The 22,885-nt window shown below is 36.5% G+C and overlaps 3 protein-coding genes across 4 annotated transcripts in view; all 3 read right to left on the bottom strand.

The window, feature by feature from the left end:
- Positions 1 to 362: 362 nt before the first annotated feature.
- On the bottom strand, positions 363 to 5,935 carry chic1 (cysteine-rich hydrophobic domain 1). Of its 2 annotated transcripts, XM_083560500.1 has the most exons (6): positions 5,747 to 5,933; positions 4,577 to 4,631; positions 3,334 to 3,489; positions 2,905 to 2,961; positions 2,442 to 2,501; positions 363 to 1,757 (listed from the first exon to the last, which is right to left on the bottom strand). In XM_083560500.1, the coding sequence occupies exons 1-6, from the start codon at positions 5,887 to 5,889 to the stop codon at positions 1,707 to 1,709; spliced, it is 522 nt and encodes a 173-aa protein (XP_083416626.1). In that variant the 5' UTR covers positions 5,890 to 5,933; the 3' UTR covers positions 363 to 1,706. The 2 variants fall into 2 exon arrangements, with proteins under 2 accessions (XP_083416626.1, XP_083416627.1); XM_083560501.1 differs by lacking the exons at positions 363 to 1,757; positions 2,442 to 2,501 and adding an exon at positions 2,508 to 2,759 and having other exon boundaries at positions 5,747 to 5,935.
- A 1,509-nt stretch (positions 5,936 to 7,444) lies between these two features.
- Positions 7,445 to 10,131, bottom strand: cdx4 (caudal type homeobox 4; the record flags this gene model as incomplete). Its single annotated transcript, XM_083560499.1, has 3 exons — positions 7,445 to 7,788; positions 7,904 to 8,049; positions 9,690 to 10,131. 3 exons carry the CDS (start codon positions 10,129 to 10,131, stop codon positions 7,555 to 7,557), a joined length of 822 nt encoding a protein of 273 aa, XP_083416625.1. The 3' UTR covers positions 7,445 to 7,554.
- An 8,561-nt stretch (positions 10,132 to 18,692) lies between these two features.
- The window catches only part of kdrl (kinase insert domain receptor like), a 43,418-nt gene continuing 39,225 nt past the window's right edge, over positions 18,693 to 22,885 (bottom strand). The window contains exons 36-38 of the mRNA XM_083560167.1: positions 22,740 to 22,818; positions 22,418 to 22,518; positions 18,693 to 20,432 (exon numbers count right to left, since the gene is read on the bottom strand). Of these exons, the coding sequence (XP_083416293.1) occupies positions 20,255 to 20,432; positions 22,418 to 22,518; positions 22,740 to 22,818 (358 nt within the window). The 3' untranslated portion in view covers positions 18,693 to 20,254. The remainder of the gene's footprint in view (positions 20,433 to 22,417; positions 22,519 to 22,739; positions 22,819 to 22,885) is intronic.

The raw sequence follows: 22,885 nt of genomic DNA, 5'->3' as shown, positions 1-22,885 counted from the left end.
TGCTATAATAACTAATGTGGCATTTAATTTGAAAAATGTATATTCGGAAACTAAGCACAGTACCACAGCAGCTCAACATTGGAACAATTGAACCTGGATATTCAACACTTCTTCATTAGCACTAATATAGATTTGTCAGGAAACATAATTCTAAATAAAAGCTGAATCCATGATTTTTATCATTATAAATATATTTTGATCTGAACACTGCAGCAACTTACAAATGATCTGCCTTAATTTTATAAAGTTTCCATCATGCAAAATAATATTAATACTAAAGAATTTTATATGCACCAAGTGACACCAAACGAACACTAGACTAGACAGTAGACTGACACTATGCAAAAATGACAACTGTTAAAACCATTATAATCAACAATTTATTATGCTTTTCACAGAAATAAAGAGAAACATTTACAGAATGCTGAGAGATTTGTCTCTCTAAATAATTAGGCAAAGTTTAGGTGTCTTTTAGTACAGCTCTCTCTAAACATTCTGCTCAGTTCAAAAAGCACTTTAATCCAACAGGCTGACATTAGAAAAATGAAGAAAAACATGGCAGCTGAACAAAAGAGAATCAGTATACATGTTAAAAAAAAAATAATAAAAAAACGAGCTTGAAAGTCCACATTTCTGCATCTGTATAACAGCATATGGACTTTACCAAATGATCTGAAAAAGAGACTACAAAAAAATGGTTCTACATACAAGGTGTAATTCACTTTGAAATAAATGACATTTGATATTCTTAACACATCTTGATTGGCAAATTTGTGTTTAATATTCCAAATATATCCATCCAGTACACACAACATAAAACAAAAAACAAAAACAAAAAAGACACCTCAGGGACAAATCAACTGAAAGCCTGACGTCCTCGTGTGCTCAAGTGCAATTTTCAGCCCTCACCGTAACTGGCATGTTGTACATACTTTTTATGGCTTACTAGGTAAACGGGTCCATACAGACTGGAAAGTTACAGAGATGCAGTTTCTAAACAAAACTATGTTACAATATTAGATTGGCAAAAAAATAATTGCCAGCTAAATTACATTATGTAAACATGAAATACTAGGCTGTACATCTTCAATGGTCTGTCTCTTTAACTCATCCCTGTTTAGGACCATTACCAAAGTGCAGACGGGGGGAAAAAATATCATGCTGAAACGTTTTAGCTACTACTGCAATACCCATTCCATAAGCGCAGAAAAACCCTGAACCTTGTCGTTTTTTTATTAGAGTAACTACAACAGCATATATGCAGAATTTGCTCTAAAGCTGTTAAAACTGCTTTTCTACACCATTTTTTTATCCCACACATACACCTCCATCACAAAATGTTTTACTCTTATAATAAGGCAAATAAACACCTTGAGGTGCTTGATTTCATCAACAATATTACATGTAGGAGGTGGGAAGGATGGATGGCTATTGGGGTAAATGCACTTTTCAACTGTGGTATTTTATGTAACAAAAACGTCCGAGTGCAACACAGGCGCGTTTCTACTGGATCTGGAAATGTGCAAAACCCGCTCTAAAGCAAAGTGACAGTGTTGAAAACCTTAATATACAAGGAAATAGGGGGGAGGGGAGGGAGGGGAGGGGGCACGCTGAAACACCTGTGAAGCCCCAATCCAACTTTATATACAAGGCACTAAGTAAGGAGCAGAGTGCGAGCCATTTACCAGCATCCCACTGCAGTGCTCTTAGTCTGGTCGGAATATAGGATATTTGGGTAAGAATTCTATAAGAATCACCTGGAGGGAAAGAAAGAAATATTTATTTTTAAAGAGATCATTTACTCAAGACCATTGCTTTTCAAAGACTTGATAATGGGCATCATTTATCAAGCTGAGTACAAAAACATCGGTCCTTAGATCATTCACGTGAGCATTTACACACTGGTTTTGCTAATCATACAAATCCTATAAGTTCAGAGAGGGGCATTTGTGCAAATATATATAATGTAGGTTTGTTTTGCATAACGATAAGACCATCAAATTGTAACAACACATTGCAAAGGACCCATGGTGGTAAACTGAACAGCATTACTGGAAGATTTAGCACACAACACGCTTATGAGGCACTTTTTCACCATTTAGTCATTATTTTGTCAGGTCCATCTCTTTGTGAGCTTTCTCTTTTATGGGGTTTTGTGACCGTAACTGAATGTAAATCAGCTGTGCAATGAACGTGCTTGGTAATTTATGGATGACGTCTGCTAATAAACGTTCACGAGGAAACAAAGAGAATCTAATTCACTGAAGTTTTTGTAAATTTTTGCCATAATTTGAAATATGGTTTGGCCAATGAAAACTTTTACAGACTTATGATTGATAAATGAGGCCCAGTGACAAATTTCAGGATAAAAGAGAATTTTAAAATGTCAGAAACATTCATTAAAAGGTTATGCATTAACATCTGTAACTCTAAGTACTTACATACTCCATCATGTTATTACTCTCACATTTTCTTCTGCTAAGTTTCCAATGCAGCCCCAGCTGATGAGAATGATAAGGCAGTGGAATTACTGAATGCTCTCAGAGTTCCCAGTCCACACAAACACTCCAGACATGCAGACAGGCTTCAAACATGTGGGTTCACTCGGGTCAAACAGCAGTTAGTGCTCTGAGGGGTTTCCTCACTATACTAGCTGCAATGTCTGTCAGCCTTTGGCATTAGACACAAGCCATTTTTTACTGCTGACCTCTGCACAGTCTGGTCAGTCTGCAATCTATCAATAGCCCAGCCAAACATAGCTGCAAAGGACATGGGCATTTTCACAGTTTAGCAGCTGGATTTACAACCATTAACAACATCTAAACACTTCATTTACTGAAGCACTGAAAACTACTGGGCATGTTCCTTTATTGCTCTAGTGGTATTGAAGTGAAATTTGCTTACCTTGTGATATAACCGGTTGTTTTCCCATTCTAACAATTTCTGAATGGATCTCCTTGTCTGTCAAAAAGAGAAAGACAGAGCGTAAATGTACCAGCAATCATCCCCTCAAAAAACTTTCAAACAGGTGCTTAGCAAATACTAATAAAACACCCACATTAAGACTTTAGAGACATTTATGGACTGAGGCCCCTATTTAACCAGCTCATAAGCTGCATGTTATGGTCAATAACCTGGTGTGGAATTTTAAAGTTGTCATAGCACAACTTTCAGTTAACCGTGTTTAATGCATCAACTGAACACCATGGCAGTAATTACACCTTGTTAATCTGGCTAGGGTGGGCACCAAACAAGATTATTGGAGTGCTAAATGCAGTAAAACAGAAATGGCTAATTTACAGATAGACCAGTAACAACAAAGGAGGGTCTCACCCTCTTGTTGAGGCATATGACAGGCCACAGACTGCAGCCCACAGTACAGCAACAGCACAAACAGCCGCATAGTAGCCATTTAACATTGACGGGAAGGTTCTTCTTTAGGCAAGCATTCACCCGGTTGATGCTCGTCTTGAACTCCTCTGGAGCAAGCTGACAGAAGCAGAGGTAATTAAAAACTGAACAAAACAAAAAAAAAGATCTTGAGACTTGATCTTCTTGATCTTCTGATAATCAATATGTTATTAATCCAACAAGTAGCAAATGTGTGCTAAACATTTAGTGCCACATACAAAAAACAGAACAATTACAAAATGTGCATGTACACACAATACAACAATGGCAAACATTTTGCCTCAAAGATTCCACAAATGTTTTTACTGTCCTATGCAACCCTTTAGAAGGTGCCTCCTTCAAAAAGCAGATGAGATTTAATAATTGCATGCTTCTAACTTGCCACCCAAACTCCCAGACTTTCAAGGCAGAAGGGGAGAGAGAGAGAGAGAGAGAGAGAGAGAGAGAGAGAGAGAGAGAGAGAGAGAGAGAGAGAGAGAGAGAGAGAGAGAGAGAGAGAGAGAGAGAGAGAGAGAGAGAGAGAGAGAGAGAGAGAGAGAGAGAGAGAGAGAGAGAGAGATAAGACCACGGCCTGTGGCTGTACCGTCCAAACAACATGAATGGTTGCTCATTCCTCACTGGGTATGTACACCATAAAACCGGGGTCGTAATCTTTTATGACAGGATGCAAAGGTCTCTTTGCAAACAGTGAAAGAGCTCGGAATAAAGCCCCACGGGCCTGATCTGCACCCTTCAGTCATCATAATCCTGACCTCATCCATCACATGTCACCCTAGGTCACAATACTAGAGATACATTTTATTGCCCTGCACTTCCCTCAGCCTGCTATTCCCCCTGCAACCTTTTTTGTTTCTGCATCCAACCCAGGAAGCTTTCTTTTCTTGTGCACGGCACAGTCTTTATTTCATTATTTTGTCACCTGGAGCTGTGTCTTCCCAACACTGGGATCCCAGGCTGCCAGGCCCTTAGACTGCTTACTCATTGACAGAAGCCCACTTTAGTGCATTCAGTTTGCGTTAGTCTCACTATGGTGCACTTACTGAAGTACTCCACTTTTGGACTCAAGACTCCTGCGAGATTATTTTCAAAATTCGCTACAGAAACAGCCACATGCTTGGCACGATTCGAATATTTGCGAACACTTGTATTGTTTGTGCACCATTACCTTTCCTGTAAGAACAGGTGGGAATTCTGTGTCAAATTTGTTGCTAAGTCCAAACCTATAAATACAGAAATTACATGTAAAACAAGTTCTTCCATATAGTAATAATATGCTTTCAACATGAAAAACATTTTTATGGGGCAAAAATATATAAACAATAGGATAGTTAGGTTTATATCTGTGCAGAACCTTCTATATTAATGTTCAAATAGTGCATTTTCTTAGCACAAGATCTGTAACAGGTGAATGATGTTATATTTGAAAATGATCTGAGGGGTTAGGACACTTGCTTGCTGTGACAACACGGCAAATTAAAAAGATCATTTCAACACATGATCAAAATTCTGTTTTATTAGAATGTAAATTTCTTCATGTCTGTCTGTCTGTCTGCGTGTCTGTCTGGGCTGAATCGCAACTGTCTCCCTGCTACCTCCGAGCAGGAGATGTCATATCTGCATTTTACACTATATGTGGTGGCCTATATATCTGAATGGATCAGACAGACTAACTTTACATTGCTGAAGTAAATGAAGAAAAAGGTACAGATCAGTACATTGTGTAGATGAGAACATAAGATAAGATAATCATCCTATTTGTGCTATTTAGATATTTGTAAAACATTAAAGACTCGGGCGGAGGAAAGTGGGAATGGGGAGAGAGAGAGAGAGAGAGAGAGAGAGAGAGAGAGAGAGAGAGAGAGAGATACTTCTTATATTTACTGTAAACATCCACGACAAACAAATAAGCCATGCCGGTTACAGCTAACAGGGCAAGTGTGTAATATTTCTAGCAATGAAGGACTGAACGTCAAAAAGTAAAAGAAGGGCTATTAGGTATTGGGCAATCAGAAAAACCAGAAAGGTGTGTGTTTGTTTGTTTGTTTGTTTGTGTGTGTGTGTGTGTGTGTGTGTGTGTGTGTGTGTGTGTGTGTGTGTGTGTGTGTGTGTGTGTGTGTGTGAGAGAGTGTGAGAGAGAGAGAGAGAGAGAGAGAGAGAGAGAGAGAGAGAGAGAGAGAGAGAGAGAGAGAGAGAGTTTTCCTGCATGTATTTTGAGAGCAACCATAAAGCAAGCAGGAAAAAAAAAAACAGCCCGCACACACTGAACGCTAGCTCGGAGGCTAACCACAGCAGGACTTCACACAAAGCGGCGACTCTGCGGCGCTCGTTTGCTTACACAGTGATGTGGCCGTCCCCTCGCATTATCACAGGTTCAGGGCAGTATCGGACGAGGTGCTCTTCACTCACTATTCGCTCGTCTTCTTCTTCTAACTCATAAATGGTATCAAAGTCCGCCATGTTGGGCAGTAAGACGCTCATGACGTTACTGACACTGCGCGTGTGACGTTGGGGCTACGTAAAGCGCGAGGCCACTTGAGGGCGGGGCTTAAAGTGCTCGTGTCAGACGCGGGAACGTTTAATTATACTGTTCCTATTCAGCCGGAAATAAACATAAATAAACCGAAAGAAAGAACAAATGACTAACAGCGCTTTGACCTTGTTACATAATTTTACATAGGTTTATAGGCCAATTCATATAGTTTGGCCACGCATTGATGTAATTTAAATTACTACTAATAGACCATCCTACTAGTCGGACTAACAGACACCTCAGTGTGGGGTCCAGAGTCCTCAAGGGATCCGGGAATCATAGCTATCAAAATACTTTATATATTCTGTTTTACAGTGTTTAATGGAAAATCATAAACAAATATAAAAATCTATTAGTAATTCTAATGTCACTGCTGGTCCCTTGGGTTTAGTCCATACCTGAATAACTCAATAAGAAGTAGGCCTATCAGTACTATTGTAATCATTACCAGTAGTATCATTTGTTTTAACTTGAATCTAATAACATTTTTAGTAGAAGTGTGTACTGTGAGTGAATAATGCAGTATTAAAACCTACAATGTATCACTAATGACCAAAATATGACTGACACACTTAAAATTGATCCTTGTATATGAATAGTTGGATTACAGTCATAAACTAAATGTGTACCTGAGCATGCCAGTTCTGGACTGAATAATTTCTTATATTTAGCTCCTAATACCTTATAGTGAATTTATAAACTTTAAGTGTAACAGTATCAGTCAAATGCCTGGTATCTAACCTTATTTTTTACTCTAAACGATTTTACATGATTCAGCTATATAATTAAACATGAGCCAATGTTCTTGCACTGGCCTGGCCTGTGAAAAAATATAGTGGGCCAAATGAGCAAGCTCATGGGTCCTGTTCATCTTTTTGAGCCTGTTTCTGCTTTTCTTATTATATAATCCAATTTTATCCTAATGAATGATACACTTGCTTTTTTTTTTTTTTTTACAATTGTAGATTTAATTTGGTTGATTTTTCCTAAAAATTACCTCAATAAGACAGTGTTGGTAGTGTATATAATAACATAATTCCATTATGTTTTTCCAAAACATTTATTTACATTTGGAACGTTATTTACACTCAAACGTTCTACCCATAAATCCGAAATCTGCATTCACCCACGTGAACGAAAAGGTGCTGATGTAAAGAAACGTTGAAAAGTAGCAGAACTCGTCCACGCATGTGAAAATACTGAAATCAGGCCTACATGCGTCTGTGAAACGCTGTAATCCTCTGCCCGAGATACTTTATTTACAAAAACGTATACACTCATCACATACAAAAAAAGATTATAATCTTAATCGTTCAAACACAAACAAAACTATTAGAATATTAAACTTTTTTGTACCAGACGAACAATTTTGTCGTGCGTTTTTCTCCATTTTTTAAAAACTATTCTATTAAAACAATATTTGAAGAGCCTCCAGCCTTTGGTTGCAATAGAACCTCAATTCCTCATTTACAATAATCCACAAGCTCGCGCCCCGGGACGTGTGGTCTTGGGCGCGTGAATCCCTGTGAGCGCTGTGTGTCGAGTCCTTGCAGCGGGTCGGAGTGCTCAGTTTTAAGTCGGATGTTTTGGAGTAAAATACTCCAGTTTTGAGTTTACAGAGTGACCGTGACTTGCTGAATGTTTCTTATGGATGGTAAGGCGTTCAATCCTGGAGGCTGGTAAACCGAGCCGTGCACATCCGAGGGACTGAGCGATCCGGGAACGGGCAGAGGACTCACTGATCCCGGGTCACTGTGCACAGAGCCGCTGCTGCCGTCCGACTGACCCAACTTCTTCTTGATCAGCTTCCTCTCCTTGGCGCGACGGTTTTGAAACCAAATTTTTACCTAAAATAAAACACATTTTACAATCTTATAACATCCTGAATGCTGTCTTGTTGTTGTTGTTGTTGTTGTTGTTTTTATACAAAATGATGGAATGACTTTGAATTCCATGTCGTACCTGTCTCTCAGAGAGGCCCAAATTCACTGCCAGCTCTGATTTTCTTCTTATAGTAATATAACGATTGAAGTGAAACTCCTTCTCCAGCTCTAGTCGTTGATGATCCGTGTAGACCACTCGATATTTCTCCTTTGTTCTCGTTTTTCCTAAACAGATGCAAGAATGCAATATAAATACATTACGAAAATAAAAACAACCGAACCAATGTTGCCTTAAATTATTGGATAAAATCAATCAAACTGAACATTTTATTAAAACTAGCCACACTGTAAGTCAAAAATGAAAGCAGCTTTGCATTGTCTGAAGATCTGAAATATAATGCCATGGATTCACTTACAAACAATTTTGTCTTAGCATTGCCAAAAAGAGATCATGTTTATCTGTAGTAATATCTGTAAACTGAGCTTATGATCTTCTACAATGACAAGTTTGGAACAAACTGCAGAACAAAGAGTCGCATAGACAGGACCTAAACACCACTGATGTGTTGAGGCATTACAAAAGAGATTCCTCTGAGGATGCTTGGCATACAGCCAAAAGACGGATACCCAAGTTATATTTACGAAGCATTTTCGATGTAAAAAAAAAAAAAAAAAAAGAAAGAAAGAAAGAAAAAAAAAAAAAACAGGTTTTATGGGTAAATTATTATTTGTATTATTTTTGAGGTTGTTGGGGAATAGGAAACAGGATAAAAGCGCTTTATAAATTTCTTATATTAATTGCAATAAAATACAAGGTGGAATAAAATCGCTGCAAAAGAATCATAAAAAAAATTCTTCTAAGCATAATGGAATACCATTATGCTTAGAATAATTTGGAATACCATTATGCTTAGAATAATTTGGAATACCATTATGCTTAGAATAATTTGGAATACCATTATGCTTAGAATAATTTTTTTTATGATTCTTTTGCAGCGATTTTGTTTGTTCAATTATGTGCAAATGCAATTAGAAATGTTTCACTTCATTTTGCCATATTCTACTTTCCTTCTTAGTTGGATTTATAAATTCTCAAATTATTTTCTTTACAATTCAGTGTGGGGTTTTCTTTTTTCAATTTTTTTTCTTTTTTTTGCTTAAACATGCTGTAGACAGGTGATTTTTATTTGCTGTGAAATTCGCCACACTCTCTCTATTCTGCCTAAACAAACCTTGAAGAACAGGGACGGAGGAAGACGTGTTGTTACATATCAAAGTAAAAATGTGTTGAAAGGAGACGCCGCTTGAATATGACAGATAACCCTCAAAAGTTGAGACAGGGTATCAGGGGGGAAAAATCTTACATATCTAGTTTACAGGAGTCGATCCATTAGCATTACAAGCGGTGCAGGCGCCAGATCCCAACACCTTTACCTTCTACATGTAGCCCACATTTATTTCTGTAGAAGTTTCTTGTATAAAAAATAATTCTAAATAAACAAATCTACATGAACCTAATCTAAATGTATTAATTTCATCTTAGTTTCAGGTTTACAATCATTTTTTTTGTTTGATGTTAATACGAGTTATATATTAATTGATCAATCAAATTGATGCTACACTAAAGATTTAGAAAAAAAAATATCCAAGGATGCATTAGGCGAATCATTCACCGTTTTGTTTTGATTTTGTTGAAAGATTTCACTCTGAAGCTGAAAATGAGTGATCAAGGCATCCTGGATTATAATTCAGTAATGATCTCACACAAGTGACACGTGATTCCACACTGTAATATTTTTGAGAGGAAAAAAAAGAACTAGATTATGACATTGATTTTCAGACTTTAGATTCTACACAGAACCTACCGGTTGAAGAGGACTGAACTGTTTTGCTCATCCACTGATAAGAGTTGCGTCGTTCTTTATCCGGGGACATTTGGGCCACGGAAATGTTGTCGGGTGGCGGAGGCAACACTGCCGACCCCGGGTTATGCATAGAGTTATAATCAGGCGAGCAGTAGGAGACTTGTCCCGGTGATGAGTTACTCATGGGAGTTGCTATGGTGTTTGGAGGCGGAAGGCTGTAGGCGCCCCAGTCCTCTCTCGGACCCCCGTACGGAGCGGCCCATGGCCCTGCTGCCTGAGAGTGTGTGTCCATGCTGGCCATATGATGGTATCCACCAAAATCAGAATACTGTGGCGTGGAGACGAAATTCTGTGGCGGAAGGTTGATACCAGATCGCCGTACAGGTCCTTGATGGTGATACATGTTTCCTTCTCCTTTATCCAAAAGGTATCCAACGTACATGATTCACAAAGGGAAAAAAGCCCCAAAACCAGTCTTTTTTCAAGACGACATTCTAGCAATGCATCATGCTAGATATGGCTTAATGTGAATTAGAGGGCCAGATTTTGAGGTTTCTTCTGAAATGTGGTAGTCCAGAAACAAACAAAAAAAGATTTCCAAGCTGCTCATACGATGTAGTCCTTGACGTGCTTCAATCAAACATGATGTGACTCTGTTGACAAGGTGGTGGTCACTGATGTACGTATAACAAGCCCTTCCTGACGTCAGCCAAGACTTCAAACCCTCTCGATTTGCATTCAAATGAGGGGCCAATAAGGCTGCCAACCCACTGCGCCCATTCCCCTAGCGCCTGATTTCCGCATCACCTCAATACCTCATATCGTGCAGGAAGGAGTGGTGAGGGTCCTGAGTTTTTGAGTGCAATAAAACAAGTTTGTGACACAAACCTACTGAGGTCCACTAATTCTATGTACACTTAGTGAGGTTAACTAATACTAGCCAAGACATATATATGGAGGCCATATTTTTTAATACATATAAATAGAAACATATAACTATGGTATAGTAATAATAATAACAATACTAATAAAAACATTAAGCGCCAACATTATAACTACACATCATCATTCTTTGTTGTGTTTATAAGCATGTACAGTACGTGTGTTTTTCAGCATTGGTCATTCATAAATAGGTGTAACTGTAGGAGACCTGTGGATATGGGAATGTTACATCTGCATAGTACCCATGCCACTTTCTCGCCTTTCGAATGCGCGCGTTATTTGTTAAAGATCTTCGAGTGAAAGAGGTGTAAAGCGTGTTGGTGCCTCTTTTTCTGTCTCTGTCCAGCTTCCCACTGGCGGCATCATTCACACCTTCACACTTTGAAACAGGTCACACTTCACAGTTAGTTCCGGCCTGGTGGGAACCTGGGCTCTTTTACACTCGGCACTCGTGCGGGGACACCGGGTCGAGCGTGCCGCCAACTAGCTGGAAGATTTAACGACTTGTTAACTATTTTATCCGTTTCAGCGTCGAGGACCAGCTGCCCGTGTACATGAATGAATTCTAACCACAGCCATTTCACTCTTCACTGGCCTTCAGATCACAACTCCGGAAATCACTGGGAACGCCAGGAAGCCCACATAAACCATGGCCCACTAGTTTGGAAATAATATAAAACATGCGAACCAAATAATACAAAAGATCAATCACACAAAACTTGTTTTACTTTGTAAACATGTGCTCAAAATGAATCATGTCACATGCCATCTAACAATTATAGAAACTTAGAATTGAATATTATTCACTGTTTAGTTTTCCGTTATTATGATTATTTTTTTTCCTATTATAATCCAATCACAGATGAAAAAAATACATTTCCATTTTTTTTTATTATGTAAAGGTTGGTTACTGGTCTAAAGCGTTTTTTTCTCTACAATGTCCTGAATCATTATTATAGTAATTACTCAAAATATAACTCTACAATTAGCATTAAATGCATTATTCACTCTTAGTATAAAACAATACATTTATTCATAAAACGTTGTCAAAGTAACACTTTTGGTTTCCTGAAAAAAATCTTGCACTCAGTGACACAAAAACAAAATGTAAGATAAACGTGTGAAATGTGAAAGAAAACCGATTGTTCAATTTATTGTGTTGAAATTATTGAATGTAAATCTTGAGAAAAAGTTTAGTTTATTTTTAAGATTGTTAATATTTGTTAATATTTGTATGTCGGGTCATGTATTATAATTGTATTAAATTATTAGAACCTATGGTCAGCAAAGGTGGGACGACCAGTAAATCCAGTAAGGGAGAAACAAGTTTTTTTTGTTTAGTTCCACTTAAATATTGACTGAAACTAGAGTAAATATGAGCTAAAAAAATATAGGTGAATTGATCTGAATAATTATTTGTTTGGAAATATATATTTTTGCAAATTACTAAAACATTATTTAAAAATATACAGATATTAATGAATATGTATAAACTATATACATCATGATGATTCAATAAATGCGCATGACTCCTTTTTTAAATAATTGTTTTTACTGTAGACTACAGTTTTATCCAAAAAACTTGCAATCACTTGAAGTGACAAAATACTTGTGTTTTAAAGTGATTTTACAAACATATTGTTTATTATTAATTGTATATTTTATTGAATAATCTTACAATAATACTTGCCCTGGGTCATATCACAGTGCCCATTTGTGTGCCTACATTCATCTTCAAAGTACCATGTAACCAATAGAGTTACCAACAGGCCAACATGTATCCTTTTCATGTACACATTTATGGTGTTACAAAATGGGTCAGTCATGTTTACCATGTTTACAAGGTGCTATGCTTTAAAAAGCAAACACTTTCCTTAATCAGAAATACCTTGGAATTTCAAGAATATGATTTAAGTGGGGAGTTCAACAGAGTTTTGTATGTTATATTATCTTACATTGTTTTAGAGATGTTACACACCAGAGATTCTTTCTTGTTCGCAGATTTATCACTAACAAGAGTTTCCTTCATTCTTTCTGTAAAGATTTCTTTTATTTAGTTCAAATAAGTATTTGGGTCAATATTGAAAGGTTTAAATTTTTTTTTATTTTTTCTTCTTTATATTCTTGGTCATTTCTCCAAGAGAGATTTATAGGTCCAAAAATAACATTAATTTACTTTTTTTAGTTTCATTAAATAAATGAAAGGTTTGTTAATAGCAGATTGGGAAAGTATTGTATAAAAATAAGGGGGGGAAAGTATGTGTCTTTGTTTCAGGGGTTCCTAGAAGTCCTTGGACCCCTGCTTGTAAACTATTTTTATAGACCAATCGAACAAAAATGTTATTCCTGAAGGTATGTGGTCTAAAATAACACCAAGGGCGCCCTCTGCTGACACATAAAGTGCATAGTCGATATGAAGTCAAAATTGTTAAATAGACTAATCATAAGTTCGAACTGCTTGCAAATACAAAATGTTGCACATAAAAATGTGCTAAACTACGCATTATGCTTATGATTAATTATATGATAGGTTGTTTTTTTTTTAACCTAAAAGTTTTGGCAGGTTTTGGAGTTTGACCGCTTCGCCCAGCTATCTTATATACACTCAAAACGTGTACAAATCTTAGTGGCCGCAAGAGGGCAGTGTGCGCCAAAGAATTGCTCACTTAATAGCATCTGTTCAAAGCGTAATAGAAACCTATCTATTTCCCTTTAACGTGTCTAATGTATTTGACAATTTGATCAACTTATTACATTGCTAAAAAATGATTAATTAATTAATTTGTTTGTTGTATATTTTACACCAAAGTTCCCTGTTTAATTTAGAAGGTATTATATTATATTAGGGGAGACCAGGGGATAGTTGTAACATGGGTCACTTGTAACATTTCCAATCTCTGCAATCAGGAACTAGTTACAAATCACCTGATTCCCTAGATAAGGGAATTAAATTATTTTTGTAATGGCAGTCCCTGATTTGTAGTTCAACTAATAGTTAAATTATGTTGTTTGTGTTCCTGTGCAGATATTGCAAGCTGTTGGTGCTAATGCTTTAGCTGTTAGCTGTAGGGTGAGCTAATTCATGGCTACAGGACTCTGGGTAACAAAACTTTGGGTTAGTTGTAACATCATTGAAACATATTATAACCAACCCTAAGCAAATTAAGTTGTATGTATATGGTTTAATTTCAGTATGCCTAGGTCTTGGAAGAGAAAGACAGACCAAGGTGTATTTCTCAGGATTTTCAAGAGAGCAGTAGATGATGTAAAACAGCTGGGAAATTCTGTTAGTTCGGTGACTGAGGGACAAGAAAAGAACTTATGGCCATACAATCCAGACATATTTGAGGAGAGTGAGTTTTACCTTCACAAGTCACAGATCACACCTCTATGTTTCCGTCTGACCACCACCAGTCTATGCCTCCAGCTATCCACCTGACTACTCCTCTAGCTGCCCACAACACCACTCCAGAAATTTTCCGAAACAGGCTCTCGCTTCATCTAACAGACATGTAAAAAAAAAAGTTACTATCCCTGGTCTCCCCTTCTTTAATCTCAACAAAAAGTGAATTAAACAAATTTAATAAACATATAAATGATGTTAAATACCCCCAAGATTGTCTTTCTATTTATCTATAGTTATCTACATATTGAGTTTATAACAATAATGTAATAGCAATAATGCACTTCTTCTTCTTCTTTTTCTTCTTCTTCTTCTTCTTCTTCTTCTTTTTCTTCTTCTTCTTCTTCTTTTTCTTCTTCTTCTTTCGGCTTTTCCTATTAGGGGTCGCCACAGCGGATTATCTGTCTCCATACTACCCTGAACTTTAAATCTGACTCTTTCAAACCAACTACCTGCATGCCTTCCCTCACCACATCCATAAACCTCCTCCTTGGTCTTCCTCTTTTCCTCCTTCCTGGTGGCTACATCCTCAGCATTCTTCTACCAATATTCCCCATGTCCCTCCTCTGTACACGTCCAAACCATCTCAATCTCATCTCCCTCACCTTGTATCCAAAACGTCCTACATGCGCTGTCCCCCAAATTAACTAATTTCTATTCCTGTCCATCCATATAACTCCCAATGAACATCTCAACATCTTCAGCTCTGCTACCTCCAGCTCCACTGCCTGTCTTTTACTCAATACTCAATAATGTCTCTAAACTATACAACATCGCAGGTCTCACCACAGTCCTATAAACTTTTTTACTCTTGCAGATACTCTTCTATCACAAATCACTCCTGCCACTCTTCTCCACCCACTCCACCCTGCCTGCACACTTTTCTTAATAATGCACATCAATATACTTATGTTACGTAATTCTGATCCTATAATTTAAAAATGACTATTTTCCCATAAATAATATACAATCCATTATTATCCACTCACACTCACAAAAAAAGCAGAGTCGGCAATGCATTCCTTTCTGATATTTTTACAGAGTCTTCAGTCACAAATGCTTAACATCTGGAAGTTCTTGTGAGGGTTTGTGTGTGAAATTCTTGGCTCTAAGACCAAGGTGAATGCAGTTACATTGAGATAGCCCCATCAATATTGAGTGGTGTTTCTTTCACTGAATTTACGTGTAATTAGCAGATGTTTGTTTTCATTTGACAGACATGTTAAATAATTAGGACAAATATAGGAGAATAAAGCATTAAACCTTTTCAGTTATGAGGTTACATGGTGCATATTTAAAAATGTTCTTAATGCAATTCGTTTCCTTTTAATTTGAAGCTTATATTCTACTATTTAAGACAACTAGTCAAAAGTGATCAGTTATTAGTAATCGATAGATTTCAGCTTTTCATAATGCATCTATTAAATGCTTTATTTTGTCATAAGAACTTTACTGTGCAATAGCATACCAGACTAGGGTTAGGGTTAGGGTAAGCACTCCCTACTCACACCAGTCATGCTTAACATTTTTTTTTTAATATCTCATATTTATAGGGCGCAACATATAAGTATGTTATTCATAACATAAACATTTTCTTACATTTATATCAAGAATCAGACAGCCTAGAAATCTAAATCTAAATCTGTTGAGTGCACCAGTGTTCACTATTCAATGCAGAGATCTAAAGTAGATTAATATCTGCCAATTTATAAAATAATTAATAGCATAATTGTGTAATTAATTCTGTAGTGAGTGTAACTATTAGCACAAACAGGATTACAATGAAAACAGATTTTCAAACTTTCTGGGTCCATTACATGGAACGTCTTTTAAAACATGACGACAGTTTCACTCATGCCAAGGGCTGATTGCCAAGGCTTTTTTCATGGCAAAATTTTCAACTTTTTTGTGTGCATTGTTTGTGTGTGCTATGTGTATGTGTGGGTGTTCCCAACAGTTTTGTGGACTTTTTGCTTCCAAGCAATAATGACTCAGATTTGGGACAATACACCATGATCAGGAAATTTTATAGAATTTATCAATAGCACAGTTTTGCTAACAAAAATGATTTAAATGCAATTTGCTAAACTTCCTACAGCATAAAACATTTTTGTATAAACCTACTTTTAAAATGGCAAGGTTATACATAAACAACGAGTTTTGTCTATTCTGATATCTCATATTTGTCTCATATACTAAGCTTTTAAAATAGCATGTCTGATGCTAAGACCAAATTTGTAGTATACAGTCACTGCTTAATAATCTCTGGTTGTTTTACAGTTATCACCTACATGTCAAAAATCAATGGCATTATTAGGTTCTGTCTGAACGTTTATGCTGGTGGTTGAAATAAGATTTTTAAAAAGTAAAAATTATAAATTTTATGGTTTTCTGAATCAAAACAATTTTAATCAGCAGCTGTTGCTTCAAACAATTAGGTTTCATTACCAGGTGAATTTGATGTGTCACAAACTAATGAAATTTATTACATCAAAATATTCCCTAAAGTAGTAAAGAAAAAAAAATCAAAATCGGAATATTTTTATTTGCCGTATACTGTAGATTACATGTATTAGGAAGTTTTCATTAAGCTGAAAACCTGCCTTGTCCTTATTTAGTCAAAACCTTATGGCTTAATATATTAAAATGACAGTATTGTCAGTACTTATAATTCCGTTTTAGGTGTATTTAAACTAATTAATCATTATAAATTCATTGCTGTACATTTGAATATTATAAAATAGATACCGTTCATATTGGAATTAAATAGAAGCATACAGTTTGGTTTAGGATTTTGGGTGTATTTTCTGACACTGTTTAAATGACATTTGGACTTTGTGTACTCCTTCAGCTAGTTGTTCTACAGGAAGCATCATTTTTTTCAGTTGCTCACACGATCAGTCTGTGAAGTTGGATAAAGGTACACTGAATGCAGTTGATCTGTAGGCCATCCGGTTCATTGTTTTGGCTCTGAGTGAGTGTGCGGACGTGAGGACTGACTCAACCTTACTTCTTAAGTGCAGAGTCTGGATAATGGATCGTGAGAATTTGATCAGCTCAAAGGCTTTGGCAAGCTAATATATCCTTTTCACATACCATTTGCTCTAGGGATTAATCCAGAAGGATGTTTCCTTTGGAGTAAAGATTTGCATACATTCAGTTGTCGTACCAGAGTAAAAATAACAACATATTCCAATTAACGAGCATCTATAATTAGCTACATAGAGGATGTTTGTCTTGGATTGCTTTTACAGACACTATGGTGTAACAATTAAACCATCAAATCCATGTGCGGATCTTCCACACAATGTTGACTCGTTATTTTTGGATGTCCTTGTTTGCTGAAGCATTACAATGACCCTTCACTGGAACTAAGAGCCCCAAACCTGTTCCAGCATGACAATGCCCATTTATTTAAATTGAGGTGCATTGAGGTATGGTTTTGCCAGTGTTGGCATTGAAGGACTCCAGTACAGAGCCCTGGACTCATCCCCACTTAACACCTTAATGTTGCATTAATTGGAGGACCAACTGCATGCCTCAGACTTTCTCCAACAGCAGTGCCCATCCTTGCTGATGCTCCTGTGGCTGAATAGGCAAATCTCAACAGAAATGTCACAAAATCAAGTGGAAACTAGTGCCCTTCTTTAAAAAAAAAGATCAAAGATCAAATTATATTTTATAATTTTGGCAGTATACTTGATTTAAGATATCTACATAATGTGCAAATAAATAACTCCAATAATATATAAAGATGTGCAGATAAAAAAATAAAAAAATCTTCAGGTGCAAATTCATTTTTCCAGTATGCATTCTTACAACCAAAACTGGCCAATGTATCCACCTTAAATGTATAAAAACAATTTGTACTAACTATGCAGTCAAATAAATTTTTTTATGAAAAGTGAAGTGTTTTTGTGTGTGTGTGTGTGTGTGTGTGTGTGTGTGTGTGTGTGTGTGTGTGTGTGTGTGTGTGTGTGTGCGTGCGTGCGTGCGTGCGTGCGTGTGTGTGTGTGTGTGTGTGTGTGTGGTATGCGTGAGTCTCCCAACTAGATTTTCTTCCAGATGACGATGGCACATCACCTCTTTAACATCCTTCCCCTGTTTGTTTATGTAGATGATATGCAATGAGATGTTAATAATTATATACCTCTTATCTACGGTAATGTTTTTGGAAAAAAATATTATTGCACATAGTCCCCCATGGTACAGTGCCAGTACCATGACAGGGAGGCACAGTGATCCCATAGGAAGGGCAATGTTAAGATGGTTTAAGAGAGCCTTCCTTTCCCGCTCACAGAGGTATTGTCCTGGTGACAGACAGACTGCCGACACCTCACCCCGCTCAGGAAGTTTGTCTCCATGGCCAAGAAATGGGAGGAAGGGCATAAACAAATGACACACAACCTGATCTCTAAGGCTGTAAAAAAAATTTTGGAATGCCAGGAATATGATGCATAAACTTTTTTGGAAGTGAAATAAACAATTTAGCATTTCTCAATCTGCATTCATTGCATTGAAATGTATTGTGTTTGTGTCTTTTTTGTTCGTTTAATTTCTGTAGACTGTGTACAATCTTGATGTAAATGTTGATTTAACTTTTAATATAAGTTAATGGTCTTAAGAAAAATGTAAAGAGAAATAATTACATTAAAAAGTTATATATAAATATATAAATCTTTATTGATGCCTGGTTAAAATACAGTTATATATATATATATATATATGAAAATCTCAGTGCATACAATATACCTTGTAAATGAACACAAATGAGTAAAAAAAAAAATACAAACATTAATTTATAATAGATATATGTCTAGAAAATTGCATATCTACCGATGAATACAGGTAAGTAAGAACAATGTATAGGTAACAAATAGGAGTAACAGTTCTCTCCTTCCTGACAACAGTCTTGGGTACAAAGCCACACATTTCTTATTTGTCTGCTGTTACAGAATATTTAATACTGATATTAACTGCAATTGCTTCTGCTATAATTTATGATGACCATACATGTTTAAAGACCAGCCTGTTAAAAAATTATATTACTTGTTAATCTTTTAGCCTGCCCTGCAAGCTTTAGTCAGATTATAGCACAAGCATGGATCAATGGTACTCCCATTTAATAAAACAGGTTAATAATTGGAAGTATATAAGAAATTTAATATTTAACTATTATGTATACAGTCTAAACAAAAGTTATTAGATATTAAAATGTGAACAATCATCAGAGGGATGCAGGGCAGAAGAAGCCTTTTGTATAATGGATTAGTGTATCATATATATATATATACTTGCATGCCATATCAATAAAGAGATGGTTTACCTAATTTTATTGCATTTATTTTATGTTATTATAAAAGCAATTAGAACATGGTAAGTTTTACTTGATTCAGTAAATTGCACCCAAAACCATTCTAATTGGGATTAATAAAAGTACATGCAATACGCATTGTGTCTTACAGAGTTCACATCACATTTCCTTTCAATATGTTATGCTAAAATCAATGAAATGGAAAATATTGATGCTAGGTATTAATAGTGTAAAACTAATCAATTTAGTGCAACAGTATAAATAATTATGTGGATGCAGGTTAAAAAAAAGTAATGTGCATAAAAAACTGTGATATCTGAACAAATTTGGTGTGAATGAAGGGCAGAAAGACATTCATTACTCTTTAAAATTTAGTTTAAAGTATCAGGTAATAAAACTCCTATTTGTGTCCATTGATAATTGTTTCTTCAAACAAAGCTCATAAAAATTTCATAAAAAATCAAAAATTTTATAAAATAAAATACTTTCCAGTTTCTGTCAATGAAACTTTTTTAAATGTGTAAAGTAATGAAAAGGTCGCTGTTAATTTCTTGGGTTATACAAAATTTTATATGTTGTGCTTTTGGTGTTCACAGTAGATAACAGAAATACCTGAGGAGACCTTGTATCACAGTGGTATGGCGTGACACGTTTTAACAGCTTTTTTTTAGGAGACAACATTTACTGTATGTTTTACTGTATACTGGAGATCATACAGAAGTTTGCCAAGGTGTACAAAACACTGCAGTGCTCGAGCTACTGACCAATATACATGTCAAAATGAAAACAGTGAACAAAGTCTCCAGATAAAAAAGCTTCCTAAAAGCTCAAAAAGATAAATAGAAAGTGTAATAGTTCAGGGCTTAAGAAGGAGGTCCTAATGGCTCTGGGGTAGCAGCAGGAAACTCAGACAGGTGGTGTGGAATAGCGGACAACATAATTGTAGTCTGGTGGAGGGCTATGACATTCCAGCTCTGGATCCAGTGAGTTATCTTCCAGACTGAAGTCTAGTGAAGGGATGGGTGGTGGGTATTTCTCATTCTCCCCCTCTGACAAAACAGACTCCTTACTCTTTGTCTTCATCCTAAAGCAAGAGAAAAGATATAAACCATTTTAAAAAACTCCAAATGTATTCAATCTCAATATTATATCTGATTTAGAATAAAAACAGTCGCTGCAATAACTTGCAACAATGCTTTATTGCTCTTAAAAATGTATTGCAATTGAATAGCCAATTTGTTTGTATGCAGTCTGAGAAGCACTAGGTCAGATAGCTTGAAGTAAATCAATGAGCGTGTCATTTTTTTTGTCTGTGGGTTTTTGACGAAAACATACATACAAAATGGAGTGCCATACTTTCAGGGGTCTGTAGGTTCTAAGACTTTCTAAAGCACATACAACATTATGATCCATTGCCTTCAAAGCACATGTGTGCATTGAATGGCAGAAACCCAAGTGGAATTCATGCACACAATGCTGACTGGGACAAGAAGAAGTAGTAAAGCTTTAGAAGGTCGAAGGTGGCAGTGATCGAGTGGTCTCTCAGCAGGAGCACCTCTCTGCAATGTATAGATCATTCTCTGCATGCCTTAAGTGGGTCTTTTTTACCCAGTGGAGAGGCCATGGCAACACGGGCAAGGTTTCTTCTAGCAGATTGTGTGCTACAGTCAGCTTTTATGTGGTGGAGAGCATTGATAAGAGGGGCAATGTAAATAGTTTGAAGGATGAGCAGCAAGATAAACAGGTGTGAAAAGTAGAAATGGAAATAGGTGTTCTCAATGAAAACACATCATTTTATTGTTTACATAAGAATATAAAAAAAAAAGATAATCCCATTTTGGATATCAACATGGGTGGCCTTTAAAGGTAGAATGAAAAGCTAAATTGGTTTATTGTAAGGTCATATTAATTTACCTATATTACTTTGAACAGTAAAGTATCTTTCCACTACAAATTGTAATACAAAAGTCACTAATTCAAATTTGTTATTAATCATACCCTGGTCAAGCACCTGTCAGTTTTTCATTGTATAAAAATACCTGTATAAGCAGTAACAGTGACAGTGACTGGTCACTGGAACATATTTAGTACACAGTCTAACTTGAACGATTCTTTTTTTGATATCCTTTTTTTTTCAGGGTTAAGAGTCGGTCTGACCATTTTTACGAAAAGAGAGTCATAAGCAGAAAGGCTTTTGATGGCCTTGATGCCCTTGGATCCATAGTCAACAACCAGATAATCTCTTATTTTACTAAGCAGAAATTGCTCTATTGTGCTCTAGTGGCTAAGATGTTAAATCTTACCTGATACAAGATTAAATATTTTTAATTGTTACACACAAAATGTTTTAAAAACAAACTTGGAATTAAATCAGAACAGCAAAAAAGTGTGGGGTAATTATGTAATTTTATTCAAGGAATTTGTTTTCTTGCATTTTTCTCTGAAGTTCAACATACTAGGGAAATGTTTGGAACCCTATCTAGCTCTGACAAAAGCCATTATGGGCTCTCACTGTGGTGTGATTTGTGCGTGCAGCACTCCAGGCTATTTTCATGATCTCCTGAGCACTGTCTATAGAGTAATAAGTGCCACTTGCCATGAACAGAAATGCTGACGGGAACATGGCATCACATTTGAAAAGAAAAAAAATCCTGGTGTTCTTTACTGACCTGAACAGGTCTAGTTTGCTTGCATATTTTCCTGTATAGTAAGTGAGAAACCCAGTGTCATGCAGCCAGAGCAGACAAAGACATTAGTCGCGAGGCCCCATAGCCAACATTAACAAGCCACACTTCCAGCCCTGCTTTTGTTGTGTAGCCGTTTGGTTTGTCACCTTGAGCAATATTCCTTCACTGTGCCATTGTAAGACTCACTCACCAAGTCACCTCTTAAAAAGAGAGAGGCAGTGACCGGAGTCGACATAAAGCAGGAGAACCACAAAAAACTGTATGACAATTCTTGCATCTACATTCCCGTTCAGTGAGTGGATTACCAGGGAGATGCGTCTTCCTGTAGTGTTTGATGCTGTGAGTGACAGTGTTTTAACAATGTTATTAAGTCTGCACTTACGCCAGAGCCATGATAGTTAAGGGTTGAACCAAGGATTCCAAATGCTTCAGCTTCTTCAGATCATCAGAAGACAGACCCATGCCACTGTCTGAATGCTCTCCCTGCAAATGACAATATGAAAAAAATGCATGCACTGCAATAAGTAATGACTTTATCAAAAAAAATAAAAACATCTGTTTCAGTAAATACAGTGGTTTTGCTCTCTGAGTAGCACTGCATTGTAAATGTGCACTTTTTATTATTATTTTAGGAAACCACATGTTTTTATGAAGATATTGTGGATCTTGTGTGTGGGGGTGTGGTGTGAGAACAAACTCCCTACCTCATGCATATCATTTGTTCCACTCTCTATTGTTACTTCATCAAAGGTTTTGATACTGCCTGGACGAATCTTGATGTTCCTAAGCGAAAAGTTCAATAACAGGATAGTTTTGACTATGTTGTGTCAATACTGTCTTTTTCCATTGT

This window comes from Silurus aristotelis, assembly GCF_946808225.1.
Source record: "Silurus aristotelis genome assembly, chromosome: 14".
NCBI lineage: Eukaryota > Metazoa > Chordata > Actinopteri > Siluriformes > Siluridae > Silurus > Silurus aristotelis.
The sequence above is the reverse complement of the archived record's forward strand: the minus strand, read 5'-3'. Positions and strand labels throughout refer to the sequence as shown.